General features: G+C 48.3%; 1 protein-coding gene across 5 annotated transcripts in view; it reads right to left on the reverse strand.

The window, feature by feature from the left end:
• Positions 1 to 17,380, reverse strand: part of LOC105020029 (protein diaphanous homolog 3) — a 309,867-nt gene that overhangs the window by 219,966 nt on the left and 72,521 nt on the right. For all 5 annotated transcript variants that reach the window (XM_029116813.2, XM_029116812.2, XM_029116811.2 and 2 more), the window contains one exon: positions 12,319 to 12,449. In XM_029116813.2, the coding sequence (XP_028972646.2) occupies positions 12,319 to 12,449 (131 nt within the window). The remainder of the gene's footprint in view (positions 1 to 12,318; positions 12,450 to 17,380) is intronic.

Raw genomic sequence — 17,380 nt, forward strand, 5'->3', positions numbered from 1 at the left:
ACTGGACTGGTCAGTATGACACCATGACCCCCACCCACATCACTGTCTTTATGACTCTACTGAACTGGTCAGTGTGACACCATGACCCCCCCACTCTTTGAATGCCACTACCCCAGACCCAAAATCCTGCAGGGATGTGTGGCACCCTACAGAGCCACACACTAAAACTCACAGTTCTGTGGCACAACAGCTCCAGTTGACTTCTCCAAACATCGGCGACAACAGACACATGTAAAGCACCACAGACACACACCAAGTCCTCGAAAGATGGTGTAGTTCTGTTCCTTCCACTTGGGCGATGACTGTCATTGGACTGCTGTAATGTAGTTCTGTCTGTAAGTTTAGGCAGTTGCCAGGGGAGTCAAAAGTCAATCCATCCTACAACGTCTCAGAGGATGAGATTAAATGACCATCCCGGGCTGCCATGGCGACAGGTCCAACAATAAGAACACAACAACGATGACGTCAACAGGTCATGGTAAATGAGGTCAGGGGTTAAAAGTCATTGGTGAATGTAGCAGCTAGAAGGCACAAAAAATATAGATAAAAGCCAATACTAACATAACTCTGTCTACCAAATAATATTGCACTTCATTTTTAAAGTGAACATCATGCAGCAGAGGCCCTTTGGACATTCTGAGGTGACGAGGCTCCATGCAGAAATCAACAGGGGCACTTGGAGAAGTCTGTTTGGGGTGGAGGCTCAGGGAAGGAAAAGTCTGTCAGGCAGGTTTTCTTGAAGGGGGAGATGTGTGATGGGGCGTGAAAGTCATGTGCACCCCCCCTCCCCTGGCCAGGACAGACCAGCCCCTCTCCAGGGTCTTCCTGCCAGGCTGTGACGGCAATGCAGGGTGACAGTTATTTCTGACATCTGCGCGCGCACACACACACACACACACACACACACACACACACACACACACACACACACACACACACACACACACACACACACACACACACACACACACACAGGGGTTGACAGCTCTCTCTGACACAATGCATTGCCTGGCCAGACTGCCCCGCCCTCCCTGAGGACCACGCCATCACCCTCACTAATGTCTGGCAGAAGGCTACATGAAAGAAACACATTCTAACTTCCCCTCAACTCTCAAGTGCTGACAGCCGCCCATTGCTGCTCCTCATTCAAACTTAGCGGCAGGTACATATTTCATTCCCTGAAAGAAAGGAACTCTGCGTATATCAGCACCAGCCGTCTTTGGTGAATTAATGTCCAGGAAACCAGTACACTCCATTATCATTATATCCTGACCTTTCCACCACAATTCAATCTTCTAACTCGGTGGCAGTAAGTTAAAGGAAAACTGTTATGTGTTCATGTTACCTACAGATGCTGTATCAACATTTTAGCCAGTTTGCAACAGCAAGAAACGAACCTCGCAGGCACAGAAAATTTGAATAATGTGGTTTATAATTAATTGAATATATATTTTGTTGGTGTTGATATATTTTTCGTTTGGGGCAAACCATGTCTGACATATTACTGTAAAATAAAAACCTTAGAAGCCAATTAAAATGAAAAAAAAAACATTAAATACAGAACAGGTTTGGGTTAAAATAAGACATTGCATCTGGGCAAAAGCCTCCCCAACAGAGCATAACCCACCACCCACTATTCATTATGATGATAATATAATTGCAGACAAAAGGTTAGCACGACTTGCACCTCTTCACAAAGGCTCACGCTGTCCCTGCCTCTCCATCTCTACAAGCCGTTTCTCTCACACGGCGGCCATATTCGCGCACACACGCACACACGTACGCACGCACGTACGTACGTACGCACGCACGCCCACCTGCGCCTTCTCCATCACTGTAACACCGGCCCTTCAAGCCGACCACTCCCAGAGACTCTCCACCTGGACACAACACGTCTGTTATAGCCGGGTGTGTGTTGCCGCGGCCCCCAGGTGTGTGTTGCCGCGGCCCCCAGGTGTGTGTTGCCGCTGTTCAGAGGGCCGCTCCGTACAAATGCCAAGTGAAGAAGAGCAAGCTGACGACAGTCAGTGCGTTATCTATGCTGAGTGCTTGGCAGCGGTACAGCTGGTGAACACAGAGGGCCACGCGGCCAAGCAACGCCCAGAGACAGACAACGTTAACGCTGCATATATAAACTCATCTGACAATTCTCTGGGGGAGCAGGAAGGCGAGGATAAAAGAAGAAGAGAAAGGAAAAGGATTGAGGAGGAGAAGAGAGAGAAAGGAAAAGGATTGAGGAGGAGAAGAGAGAGAAAGGAAAAGGATTGAGGAGGAGAAGAGAGAGAAAGGAGGGAGGAGGTGAAGAGAGAAAGGAGGGAGGAGGTGAAGAGAGAGAAAGGAGGGAGGAGGTGAAGTGAGAGAAAGGAGGGAGGAGGTGAAGTGAGAAAGGAGGGAGGAGGTGAAGAGAGAGAAAGGAGGGAGGAGGTGAAGAGAGAGAAAGGAGGGAGGTGAAGAGAGAGAAAGGAGGGAGGTGAAGAGAGAGAAAGGAGGGAGGTGAAGAGAGAGAAAGGAGGGAGGTGAAGAGAGAGAAAGGAGGGAGGTGAAGAGAGAGAAAGGGGGGAGGTGAAGAGAGAGAAAGGGGGGAGGTGAAGAGAGAGAAAGGGGGGAGGTGAAGAGGAGAGGGAGAAAAGTGAAGAGGAAAGGGGGGAAAAGAGGGCGAGGAGGAAAGGGGGGAAAAGAGGGCGAGGGGGGAGAAGAGGGCTAGGGGGGAGAAGAGGGCGAGGGGGGAGAAGAGGGCGAGGGGGGAGAAGAGGGCGAGGGGGGAGAAGAGGGCGAGGAGGAGAGGGGGGAGAAGAGGGCAAGGAGGAGAGGGGGGAGAAAAGGGCGAGGAGGAGAGGGGGGGAGAAGAGGGCGAGGAGGAGAGGGGGGGAGAAGAGGGCGAGGAGGAGAGGGGGGGAGAAGAGGGCGAGGAGGAGAGGGGGGAGAAGAGGGCGAGGAGGAGAGGGGGGAGAAGAGGGCGAGGAGGAGAGGGCGAGGAGGAGAGGGCGAGGAGGAGAGGGGGAGGAGGAGAGGGGGAGGAGGAGAGGGGGGGGGAGAGGGCGAGGAGGAGAGGGGGGAGAAGAGGGCGAGGAGGAGAGGGGGGAGAAGAGGGCGAGGAGGAGAGGGCGAGGAGGGCGAGGAGGAGAGGGGCAAGGGACACCTACCATAACAAGAATATGCTCCTGGTGAAGGAGAAGAGGAAGTAGTCGAAAAGGCAGGTGAAGGAGTAAATAGGGAGGCCCAGACGTACATATGGTAAAGGTGAGGCAGGAGAGAACGGAAGATTGAGGAGGAGAGATATGGAGAGGAGGAGAGATATGGAGAGGAGGACAGCAATAGATAGAAAGGAAAAGAGGAGAGAGTGGAAAAGCAATACAGAGTGAGGATATTATTACTCCCTTGTTTCCAGGTTGCGGATAAATCGGAGCGATGACAGGCTGTGTGTGAAGGATGACAGCTAGTCCTCTAGGCAGGCCACTGGGTTCACATGAAACTGTATCATCCGCTGGGGTTTTACCCAGGGTACACCTTTTCTCATGGCTCCTAGACGGCCCACATTTGTTCCAGTGCACACATGAGGAATTACACTGATCGATCCGTGCACTCCACGTGGAAAACATACATCATGTCTCCAGACTTGGCGAGCCCTGGATCCAGCTCAAGTGGCAAGGAGGTTGTGTCTTCTAAAGCAGCATGAGCAAAGGTGTCAAGGAATTAGAAAGGGAATGAGAGCACAGGGCCGAGTGTACACTGCCACCAAAGACCTGAGCTAACAACAATCCAGTGAATAGGATATGAACACAGGGCCCATCTCTCCCCCACCCACCGTGTCTCTCCCCGCCCCACCCTCAGTCTCTCTCCCCGCCCCACCCTCAGTCTCTCTCCCCGCCCCACCCTCAGTCTCTCTCCCCGCCCCACCCTCTGCCTCTCCCCGCCCCACCCTCTGCCTCTCCCCCGCCCCACCCTCTGCCTCTCCCCCGCCCCACCCTTTGTCTCTCCCCCGCCCCACCCTTTGTCTCTCCCCCGCCCCACCCTTTGTCTCTCCCCCGCCCCACCCTTTGTCTCTCCCCCGCCCCACCCTTTGTCTCTCCCCCGCCCCACCCTTTGTCGCTCTCTCTCCCTCTCTCTCTCCCTCCATGTCGTGGTGTCTTGTTCTTTCTCAGGGTGGTTCCTCCAATTAATCACATCAATTGTCAGTGAGCGGTTCGCCTTGCTGTCCCAAGAAAAACGATGGACCCTTTAACGCAATAGAGAGAGGTGGTTTAGATGTCGGTGTGTGTGTGTGTGTGTGTGTGTTGGGGGGGGGATTATAATTCTCTTCAGAAATATCTGCAGCATATATTTTTCACTTCCCGACGATCCCCAGTGGAGCTGTGGGAGACAAGGCTGCTGTTTTTATTGGACCCCTGGGAAATTAGGCTTTACATTACAAACCTGCCTCACCCTCTCCCAGGGACCCCACAGAGCAGCCACGGCCAGGTCTGACTCACAGATAAGACGAGGAGGAGGGGAGACAGATTAAATTGGAGAAAAAGGAAAGAAAGGACTGAGAGAGGAGAGAAAGGACGTATGGAAGATGGGACGTAATGAAGTAAGCAAGAAAAGATGGACGGATGAAGAGAGAGGGGAATGAGCAACAGCCAGGAAGGGGGTAGAAAGACATGAAGAGTGGAGAGATGGCCGAGGATGGAGATATATACACTACAGATATTTCTGAAGAGAATTATAACCCCCCCCACCACCACACAGACATCCACACCTCCCTCAGGTTCCATCGTTCCTCTATGGACAGCAAGGCGAACGGCTCACTGACACTTGATGTGATCAACAGCCAGGATGGACGAAGACCAGAAAGATGGATGAGGACGAGGGGAGAGGGGTGGAGTAGAGAGAAGGACGACGGAGAGAAAAAAGAAAGAAAGGAGAGTAAGATATAAGAGCGAGAGGAGTTACGAGGGAAAGAGGGGAGGAAGGCAGGAGAGTTTAGAAGGAGAGAAAAGTTGAAGAGCGGAGAGCAAGGGAGGGAGCAGGAGGAGGGAGGAGAGATTCTGCACTGTGTGACACAGTGACTCATTGGCCAATAGACCCAGGTTGTATTATTCATATAGAAGAAGGTTGTTAAACCAGCCTCAGTTGAGGGGCCAAGTTAAAACACTACCGTCTCTCGAGCCTGCCCTGAGTGCCAGGTGAATGGGGTTGGCAGTCTGAGAAAATGTCTTTAGTCCATTAAGCTCAATTTAGCAGATATAAAGGACTTGAAAATATCTCAAATAGTTGTTGAACCAAAATCTAAAATGGCAGATTCAGCGGCGAGGCTGGGCCTAGAAAATGAAGACAATATAATTTCCTCAGTCCAGACCTACAGAACAGAAACCCAGGAGCTTTCCTCAGTCCAGACATATAGAACAGGAACCAAGGCGCTTTCCTCAGACCAGACCCACAGAACAAACACTCTACACCAGGGCTGGCCAACCCTGTTCCTGGAGAGCCACAGTCCGGTAGGTTTTCTCTTCAGTCTCATATGTTACTAACCTGAGGCTGCTTTTCATCCAACTACTAATTAGAATCAGGTGTGCTGAAAGAGTTGGAGAGAAAACCTACAGGACTGTGGCTCTCCAGGAACAGGGTTGGCCAGCCCTGCTCTACACAAACCAGGACTATGTGGGAGTGACAGATTTGGAATTTGTCCAAATCCAGTCAGAGAATGGACATCTTCCCTATAGCCGAGAGCTAAAAGGTGGATGTTTGGGACTGTTCTAACAGAAGAAACTGAATCAGCACACCATCCACATAGCGGTGACCACCTGGCATTGCTGGTTGCCGCGCCGGCATAGCGTGGCCGCGCCAAACACCTTCAGAGGAAACGGAGAGTGACCGGACACAAATGGAAAAGCTCACATCCATTTTTAGCCATTTCACGACACGTCCACACAGTCATCAGTTACATGGACGAGATGACAATCTAATTTAGAAGAGCGGTGTAAAAACCGCCATGGCGTGACCAACGGCACCCTATTCACTAGGAGGCGCAGTAGTTTTATCCAAAGTGGCTATATTTAGGGTTCCATTTGCAAGAAGTTATCTGAGCGGTAAAGCCAAGATTCTCTGGCTGAGCTGCCCCCCCCCCAACCCACCCCCCCCCCCCCCCCACTGGTGATCAGGTTTAAAATGTAGACAGCCAGGCAGATCTAAAGAGAAAGACATCTTATACTCCATCCACACACTGTCGAAAGCGTGAACATGTCTTTTCAAACCCATTTAACATCCCTCCTCTCCTTCATGATGTGGGGATGAACTTCTGAACTGGGAAAAACCAGAAGAAGAAAATAAATGTCAGTCATGGCGAGCCGGGTGGTGTAATAGAAACATCAGTCATGTGTCCAATCAGACACCGTGCCTGGCTGAAAGCAGAGGGAACTGGGGAATATATTATAACCCCATCCAGAACTGTACACACAAACAGATCTCTCTCTCACACACACACACGCACACACACAGAAACACACGTGTCACTGAGGGGATGAAACAGTAGAACAGATACTGTCATTCCTATTGATAGTCTGCGACTTTGAGGGCAAATCTGAGCAATTTGACATGAGGAAGGCATGAAGAAACAGACTGCCCAATTCCATTCTCCGCATTTCATTTTTCATGTAATTTTCATTTATTTCTTAAATAAAATGAACATAGTGATATGTTCTGTCTGAAAACATTACGGAGAATATCGGAAAATGCCGTGTCAAAACTGGGGAAACAGAGACAGTTTAGCAGCAATGTTGTTTGGCTAAGCCTTTGAGTCGCACAAAAAGGGGTTGGCAAAATAACTCACAATACCTTACAAACTCCCTAATCCCCAAACCTCTAACAGGAAGCCCTGGGCCACAATACTCATCTGGGCAGAGAAAGAAGGACAGAAAGAGAGAGAAAGAAAGAACAAAGAAATTTCATTATTTTTATCTTTTTGAGGGTAATGTTCACGGATGTTCCTGATTTTATTTCACTTTTATATTTCACTTTTATATGCAAAGTAAACATTTTTGATTTGCCAAAAAAGTCCATGTGAACTAAATTGAAGGGGGGGGACACATTTATACCTCAAATTGCCCATTCTACTCATGTTAACTTTGCATTTAGATACATTTACAATTCCTTCTTGTTTTGCAGTTATTTATTGTACATTTATTTATGTCAGCACATTATTCCCAAGCCAATAAGGACCTCTGAAATGGAACTGAGACAGACGGAAGGAGGACCCATCTGTCCATCAGAAAAGCTCAAACAGCGGAACACCAGGCTTACTCATCAGCAGGAACCCACGGGGAACATGAGGAACACCGGGGAACACGTGGAACACATTCTACACACACACACCCCCAGGAACACATCCCCACTGGTACTCTATCCCCTTTAAAGTGACCAACGTCGTTGTCCCGTCGCCTGGAAGCAGAGGCCTATACAGGAAGGAAGCAGAGGCCTATACAGGAAGGAAGCAGAGGCCTATACAGGAAGGAAGCAGAGGCCTATACAGGAAGGAAGCAGAGGCCTATACAGGAAGGAAGCAGAGGCCTATACAGGAAGGAAGCAGAGGCCTATACAGGAAATAAGCAGGCAATTCAGCACGAGTGCGTGTGACCGTGTGCAAGTCGGACCTTGAGGTTTCCGAGGAAACGCAGTAATCAAAGCATCCAGGACAAAAAGGTGTCCTCGTTGTCCCCGACAACATGGTTCTGAACGTCACCATTCATTATCTGGGTCTATGGGATTTAAGAGAATGGGGATTTCTAGGGAAATAAACAGCCCAATTTCAGGGCGTCTCTTTAGAACAAACACCCAGATGTGTCCCATGGTTTTCCTGATGGAAAAAGTGTGCTGCATTCCTCTTGAAGGAAGGAGTTGTCATTTACTTTAACACACAGCGAGGAAGAGCCTTCACTGTCCTCAAGAGAAAGGGTCCCTGGACTCCCTGAACCTCCTAAACGACTGGCACGGCCGGCCGGGTAAGATGGTTACCGCTGATTCATGAAGTTAAACGAGCTTTCGGACACCGGTGAGCAGGGGGATGGGGCACGGGCTAAACGGCACACTAATACCTTTGTAGTGCCCTCCATCTGCTGAGCTCGGGAAGGGTAGAAGTGAACACCGAGACAACCTAACGTGACCTAAAACATGGGGATCAGATGACGGGGGCTCCACGGGACGGGGTCGAAGGTTACGATTAAGAACCAATCAGTAACAAGGTAATATAATGGCCCAGAACCAATCAGTAACATGGTAATATAATGGCCCAGTGTGACAGTCACGCCTTGCTTTACAATGGGCAAAAATGCATTTCACACAAAACATTTGTGTTAATCTTATGTCCCACGGCATCACACAAGCGGATAGACTGACCGCTAAACAAATAGTACCACACCAGCCTGTTTGTTTTACGAATAAGCAGGCGAATTGTCAAGGTCATACAACAAGGATTTAACACCTAAACTCACTTTTCCGATATACAGAATAAAATCTATAAACCAATAAATTATAAAAAAAATGACTTACATGAACAGTGTAACATAAAATGGAACTGGGGAATATACGTAAAGTCTAAATATGTCTTCGCTGTTACCATCTCTGTGGCTCGGTCAGCATAACCATGAATCAATGCTAGGGACAAGCTGAGTGGAAACTAGTCCACATAACCCATTTGGCATGAACAAGTAGCTTTAGCACCAGTCACTGACAGCCAACATTTAACCGTTATCCTAACAGGTAACTTAGCGAAAGGCTGGTCTGTCGTATGAAGCAGTGACCTAGCCGAACAGCAGACTCCCTTCTCATTGGTTAGCGGTTCTTCCTGAACTGCCAGCCCATTTCCTGTCTAGCGCACACTTCCTGTCCAGTTCGCCCCTTCGGACCTCCACGAGGACTCCAGCAGGCCAGCCACACAATCACCTTATTTGAATAGTAATGATGAACACCATGGGAAAAGGCAATGTGTTTCCAGAAACAGCCGGGTGGAGACATTAACATGACTATCGAGACAAGGCGTTTCAAATTTGCTTCATGCAGGATTGGCAACACGAGACTAGCGGGACAAATTAACAGCCCAACGTCACCAGGATTCAGGACAATTACATTCCAGTTTCATCAAACTGCGTCCAACGTGTTGTCCCTCCTCCTCCCGTCCTCCTCCTCCCCGTCCACAGCCCGGGAGGCACCCCGAACAGCCCCCTCAAACGTCAGAAGAGGCGCACTACGTAGGGAATAGAGTGCCATTTGCGCCAGTCGCGGTAATGAGCCCTACATGATTTAGCCATGTTCCCTGTTAGCCGGTGAAATTGCCCGGCGGACCTCCTCCTCCGCGGTGGCCGGCTCACATAGGTGCTAAACGAGACCTTGTAATGATGATAGCTAATGCACCCTGGTAGCGGCGTATCCACACTCCGTTTAAAGTAATGAACTCCCCACCAACGTGCTGAATGGGATATTGATTCTTTCCTTCCCACCTCCTCCGAACGGAGCCCGTCGCAATAAAATAATAGAACAAAGTACGGAGCGAGGCGACGCTACATATTTCAAATGGGGAAGGGTTTTTTCGCAGCAAGAAGGGTGGCTGTATTATATTAAACTGTGCAAATAGTTGGGCTGTACAGAGTTTTATTAGATTTGTCACAAGGGAAGGGATGGATGGGTATGGCTTCAGTTAACAGTGGGGGGGGGTGGATCTCAGAACAAACTGAGCCAATGTATCTCTCAAGGAATGAATGTGCCCAAAGAAAAAAGCATGGCTGTTACAGATTGGCTTAAGCAAACAACAGGGAGAGTTTTATTGGAGACTGTATGCGTGCGAGAAGAGCAACAAAGAAACACCCCCCCATTCACGGATTTTAGCATAACTGGCACTACTGAAACAATACAGCCCAACTCAGACCAATCAGAGGCTTGTTGAAACATTATAACTTAGACCAATCAGAGGCTTGTTGAAACAATATAACTTAGACCAATCAGAGGCTTGTTGAAACAATATAACTTAGACCAATCAGAGGCTTGTTGTAACAATAGAATCTTGTCTGTCCATGCACTGACTAAAAGTTAAAAAGATTTGATCACTTCTAATGAAACATTCTTTAAACCAAATAGCCGAAGAGTTCAAAGCGGTTTGTAGCAGAATAATATGTAGAGGCAGAGCCTGCTCGAGAGGCCCAAATGGCACCCTATCACCATGACGCCCCGTCAGAAGAAGGGCACTACCTAGAGAATAAGGTGCGTTTGGGACACAGCCAAAGACAGTGTTGGACAATCGCTCCACCCGCATCGGCAGACCTCAAGCGATCTCACAGCTTTTCATTCAGCAACTAATGGGATTCATGACATTGTTCAAATGATGGCAATAACTCATCCACCTGACTCCACCCCCTTCTGTCTCAAGACCCCTGTGCACGCCATTCCCTCCCGCTCAGTCCATGCAGACATTTAAGGTCTATTACGGCAAACACAGCTCCTAAACTCAAGATGTAGTGAACTGTATATTGTAGGTCCCCAACTCAGCTGTATCCGGGGGAAATAGGTGTGCACGCACTGTCCACCATCCACATTTCTTTCATTATTTCACAAACTAAAATGGAAAGAGACCTTGGCGACATGGATGGTAAACTTTAAAAGCACGGAGAGGAATATTATGACCTCATCCAACGATCACTCTCAAGGTCATTCCGATACATATTCCAGCCATTTTAGATGTATCCTTTCCTGTGTTATTGGCCAGTCACACAGCACTGCATGATTCATTCGCATGACTTTTCATAGTTTTTTTTACATTTATTTATTTAATTTGTCCCCTTATCTACTCTGAATAACTATTATTCAGTTCACGAGTTACAAACACACTATGCTTTGATTGACAGAAAAACAAAAACAAACTATCAGAATGTTTTTAATAGAATTTTCTAGATAACCACGAAATATTCAACATAATGCAGCTATGAAGTCCCCCAACGTTAGAGCAGGCCTTTCTCTCTTATCAACGTCAAACACACACACACACACACTCACACACACAAACACACACACACAAGCCGTGTGGTGTTGTCTGTGGAGAACAGATCGCCCTACAACAACAGCTACAGTAAGACCGGGCATAACTTGGGAACCATGTCGTCTAAAAGCACAGAGTGCCGTCAGGTTGGGTCCCTCACGGAAAAGGGTCCAGGTGAAAAGAAATGCACTGAAAAAGGTTCCGTGCAGTGAAGAACTGGAAATGTGGCCGACAGAGTGATGATAATGATAAAAATGATAATGACACATGGCGATAAAAGTGGCACATAACCGTGATATTAAGGCGTTAACATTGACAGCCCCACTATGTTCACAGAGCTCATCCCAGACATGTCTACACCTGGAAGATGACGCCCCATCGCCCTCACAATTACCAAAGGAATGTCAGAACCATCCCAGAACATCCTGAGCCGTGCAACGCGGACATGCGGCCCGATAGGAGCCGTTCATTAACCACTGACCAGCTATCACAAACTCCAAGGACACCACAAGAGCACCGCTAAATAAAACCGCCCCATTCAGAACGGATGTCATCCTTACGAGAACGACATGTCATTTGCACTATCTGGTTTCTTCTCACTGCCTCCAGCTCGCCGTCTCATTGCCCGTGTGATCCGTAAAAATAAACAAAAATGAAACATGAAATGTTAAATGAAGGCAGCCCACAGCTGTACAGCAACACACACACACAGCTGTAATTATTCCTTCCTTGGAGTTTGGGGCAGGCTGGCAGCGGCCCTCCCAGTGAAACGCGTGTCATGTTTGTGATAGAGGCGAGGGAACGCGACGGGACGCTGGTCACGATACGCTTCAAACAATTAAAAGGCGGGGGGAAACCTGGGGCTGCTGGAGGTGTAATACATATTAATGAACCCCAGCAGGGCGAGCCGCTCTGAGCCCCTACGCCACGAGGCGGGGGAAGGAACAGCGTTATCTAATACAGGCCACGGCCGGGACAATTTCTCAAAAGATTCCCAAGCTTTGCCCAAATCCCTCTTACAGGACTCAGGGGAGGAAGTCCCAGAGCCCCCCAAATAGGCCATATTTAAATCCACTGCCCTCTTGGTGTCGTCATGTGATGATTTATAGCAGCTCTTCGCAATTGCCGTTTTCACTTGCCAAAATGTTTTGGATAACACAGTGCATTATATCAACACTGAAATCTATGCACCAGCATATCTACTCTGACAACTTTATTATTCATCACAATACTGTAATGTCAGATACCATTACAGGGTACATGACAAACATTAAACAGCTGGTGAGTGTGTGTGTGCGTGTGCGGGCGCGTTCCCCTACCTGACAGGGTTGCTGGTGAGGGAGACTCGGAGAGAGTCGAGGCAGGCCATGAGGCGTTCGTCAGTCACCCCTGACTTCAGCTCCCCCAGGAACTCCTGAGGGGCGATCTGATGGCTGCTTCGCAAGCTGCCCTGGGGGGAGAAGACAGAGTAAAACAGAGGAAGACAAAGCAGAGACAGACAGACTGAGTTCAAGTTAAATTAATGCACCCACACACCTTCTCAAACACACAAAAGAAGTCAAATATGGAGCATGGCATTTTATCTGGAGCATGTTAAATGCTAAATATCTAAATCTTTCCCCTCCCAGTTAGAGAAGCACCAAGTAGCTGTCCCAAAAGGCACTTTATTTCAGATAGTGCACTAGCTCAGATACATCTCCAGTCTAAAATAGTGAACTATGTGGGGAATAGGGTGTCATTTGGGACATCAAAGATCATGCATACAGCACTGCCAAAACGCTCTTCTAGATGCCAAATAAGAACTACTCTGAAACGCTCGCTTGTTACGAGTTGCAAATTGGTGTTGTGTTCAGCAAGAGTTGCTGCATAACAAATGCATTATTCTTACAAAATGGCATTTCATACTGAAATTACTGTGTAAATAATTACAGTTCGAAAAAACAAAAACATTTTCTATATTTTCCTCAGTGTCTATAATATTATTTAATTATTCAATTGTTTTCAGCGATGTGTCATCTCACAGGTTTTAGAATAATGCTATGCATTTCCATTTCTTTGCCTTTCCTCTTTTGTCTTTAAATATACCTGTCTCTCTCCCCTGACTGTTGGGTTTCTGGTTCCTACTTTCACACCATACAATACATTGATCTGTACCTCAAAATTACGAGACAGAATCAATAAGGGAACTGTGTTGAACAATGGGGGTCGATGGAGCCCGAAGGTGCATTCCAAATGACACCCTATTCCCTCCCCTACTCTCCTTTTGACCAGAGCCCTGTTAGGGCAAAACGAAGGACAAAAGGATGCCATGTGGGATGGATCCCAAGCTTGTGTCTGTTGGTCAATAGAAACAAGCGTTTTTTTTTGTCTACTCGGTCTGATTGAGAACAAAGAAAAACTCCCCTTCTCTCTAAATCTCCCTCCCTCCTTCCTGTCGCTCCCTCCCTCCTGTGCCCCCCCCCCCCCCAGTCCTCCCCCTATCCCTGTCTGTCCACCCCCCCAACGCCCCCTCCCTCGGCCTGTCTGCCCATTCCCGTTACATTAGATATGGACTTTCTACAGAATATAATAATTAGCAAACAACAGAGCCGGCTCCCAGAGTGGGCCATGGTACCACAGGGCCTTGGTGCAAAAGTAGGGGACCACATAAAGAGTAGGGAAACATTTGGGACACAGGGTGATTCACAGAACCTGCCAAGTCCAAACCAAACAGATCCATCTTTCCAGCTGCTAATTACCCAACAAGCTCAGGGGGCGGGTCGACTAGTACATAACCTATAATCACTCCCAGTCCCACCCTCTTTCTCCCATTTTTTTAACCTTTAAGCGTGTCATAAATGGCAACCGTACCCTACGGACAGTGCACTGCTTTAGACCAGTGACTCAGGTCTGCGCTAGACGCTGAGCATCGGCGCTCTTTGGGAACTCGACCCAATCCATAGCTCTATAGCGCCATCCCTCCCAAAGGCCCAGTCCCAAAATACGGTGGCGTCAGGCTGCATTGGTCCTGTTAGTTAAACTCATTTTAATAAGCTTGTATTTATCGGCGAAGCATTGAACAATCCTCAACAGAGCAGGGAAATGAACTGGCCGTCCAGAGAGGACCGCTCAGCCCGGGACGACAGGGGCTCTGGCCTGTTTTTTGGACAGCAGGACCAGAGCAGTCAACCGGGTCAGAGCAACGTGACTAGAAGCAGCACCGGTAGGACACACCGGGACCCTATATGGTGCATATTGGCTCGGTATGTTTTACAAAGCAGATCAGCCCATACCAAAAAAAAGGATAAAATGAACAGTAAAAATAAGAAGACAACAACATTCAGTTGTATTCATAGGATGACATAACCCCCGGTCATGACAACGACATAACCCCCGGTCCAAACTGAAACGTACGTACGTGAAAATCTGGTTGAAAGTCAGATGCTATCAAACTAGCCAACACCCGGCTGGAGCTCCCTGAAGAACCCATCAACTCAAAGATGCACAAACAAGACATTCACTCTCAGTCCCAGGCATTACAGGGCCATCTACCAAGTCCAACAGAGGCATTTGCCTCCTTCAAAACAGTCATTGCTGCTCCAGGTGGCATGTGATTGTGGCGAATCAGGAAAACGGGGTAAAAACAGAACAGGTAAACAGTCTCTAAATAGTTATCCGTTTGTGAGTGTAGAATTCTGACAATGGAACCATGTTATATACGCCTACTTGGGTAAAGTCATGGCAGGAGGGTGTAGCTTTCAAAATGGCAGTTTGATTTTAATTACAAACTCAAACGCTAACTGGCGTGGGCATTTGGCGTCTCGGGTGTTAATCAGCGTGAGGTATGCGTCTGTTCCTCCACGTGTTGGAGGGCCGCTTCAGAGGCGACTTGAGCATCCCAAATTACTCCCTGGTACACAGGGAAACACACGTCCTGTTCCCTAGGACCCCATGGTCTTCCGGTCAAACTCAGTGCACTTGAAAGAGAATAGGGTGGAATTTGGGATTCCAGATAGTGCGGGGGATTTAGCCAGCGCTCGGTGACAAGGTGCATGGAGTCAGGGGAGATGGGCGTGTGAAAGGAATACATTTCTACCAGTTTGATTTGCTGTGGTGAGAGGTCTTCCCAGACACTGCGCACTAATGAGGAAATTGATTATGCGTGATTTGTACAAGCAGATATAATTTTTTGAAAATTGGTTTATCTGAAAATGCAATGGAGGGGAACAAATTGCTTTCGTTTTCTGCTTTACGGAGAAAAATTACATTTCCCATTAAAATAACTGCCCGTGCTGTACGCAAGCTTCACAGGAAACCAGAGACTAGCACTTCCTCTGAGGAACACACAGATCTGGTAAGGAGCACATGGCCAATTGAAGGAATCCTAGTATTTTTCTCCATTGCGCACTGACATAAAAGACCTCAAGGGGCAAACTTCAAATAATGCGTGTGTGTGGGCGTGTGCGTGTGCGTGGGCGCGTGTGCGTTCCTCAACTCCAGAGAAGATGATTTCCAAAGAGATCCATGGATTATTTTAGTAAGGCAACAGTAATAATCAAAATTACAAAAAGTAATGAAGAACAAAAATAATGTTTGATTCTAATGAAAGTGATGAGGGGTGGAGGAAAGACGAAGCCAGGGTGTAAAAGGGATGACGAACGGTTGGAGATGGGATGAGGGATGAGTGTAAAAGGGATGATGTCGATGGATGACTGCTGACGGCCCAAGGTCACCAGGCTGAGGGCACTCGACAGACAGGACGAGACATGGAACGCGCGTGTCCGGGGGAAGGTCCGAAGCAGACGGAGGTTTGTGGGACCTGACCGGAAGTACCTCAAGCCGTGACACGAAACTCAACACGCACTGATTAGTGTCTGGCCGAAAACTGAAATAGGTGTGGGAACAAAACCCATGTGCAGAAAAGGACGCCCAATTCCTCCCCGTGCCCTTGAGAACGGCTGTGGACCGCTGAGGGGCTAAAAGGTCAATGGGGTGAGCGCTGCCTAGCTAGGGGCCCTTGACAGCGTAACGCTCCGGTCTCTGATCACCCGTGACGGCTGTATATCACAGACAACGTGAAAGCACAGCACCCTCCCCTGGCCGGCCACGCAGAAGTGCTTCATAAATATATTTTAACAACATTTTTACTTTTACTACAATTATTCCTCTCCAGCATGCCTCTCGCCGGGCTAGTGTGTTGTTTCAGCCGCTCCATAAATAAACCCTGGAAGAACACGGTCGTGTCCTGAACGGAACCACATTCCCACGGACGCGGGTCAAAAGCAGGGCACTTCCTAGGGGCTAGGGGGCCGTTAAGAAGGGACCCGGGGAGTCTGGGACGGCTGGCGGTGTCAGTGGGCAGGGAGAGGGTGGGAGCTGCGGCCCATAAAACAATAGGCCATTTCCCCGCGACTCCCTCCCCAGGCCTTGATTGTGGTCTAAATCACAGAGAGTAAAACCATCAGCAGGTTGAGCCGCTCCATACCAAAGCACATATGTCCACTTCCTCCCTTTTCGCACTGACGGCAACGAGAAAAAGAGACACAGAGATGGAGAGAGAAAGTGAGAGAGAAAATGAGAGGCCGACCTGGCTCTTGAGAGAGGACAGGCTATGTGCACACTACAGTCAGGTGAGTGGAAACCGAGCCACACTTCCAAGCCTCCTGACAAGTGGATAACTTGCAACGTCTTGCCACGAGAAAAGGGCATCTAGTGGAGCACAAACAACAATGTGAACATAACAAATATCTACTTCCCCTGTAAAAAGGCAAGTAAGAATGACATCACTGTACACATTCTGTAAAATAACAAAAAATGCCTTAATCTTTTTAAATCCTTTTAAATGCACATTTATTTTTTTACTTTTGCTATTTATTATGGCATTCTGTTGTTGTAATTATCATCATCATTATTATCTTCTACAAATAAACAAATATTTACCAGGCCAATAAAGCCCTTGACTTGAATTGTCAAAGACGAGGTGACAGAGACCATAAAAACAAACACACTACACATCAGCAGTTTCCGTCCAGCCTGTATGACTGAAGGTAGGCGCGCGTCGCTGACAACCCGGTTCGGAGTTCTGGTATGGAGGTAAAGTGCCGGGTTCATATCCCTGGTGCCAGAGCACACAGGGATCACATTCAATAACAACTGTAATATCCCCACCATCTCCACTCGGCCAGAATCACAAAGCACCGCCGCTGGGAGCTGGGGGGGGGGGGTCCCCGAATCCCATCAGACACAGACAAATCCAGCAAACACACCAGCTATGCGTTGTCGTTTCCGCGCGTACATAAATATAAGCAGAACTTTACAGTACAGCCTCATTAGACCAACAGGCTTGGCAAGGCGGACGGTGATTCATCTAAGCTGCACTAAAGGCTACAGTGCCAGTACAGT

The sequence above is a fragment of the Esox lucius genome, chromosome 22 (genome assembly GCF_011004845.1).
Source record: "Esox lucius isolate fEsoLuc1 chromosome 22, fEsoLuc1.pri, whole genome shotgun sequence".
Classification (NCBI taxonomy): domain Eukaryota; kingdom Metazoa; phylum Chordata; class Actinopteri; order Esociformes; family Esocidae; genus Esox; species Esox lucius.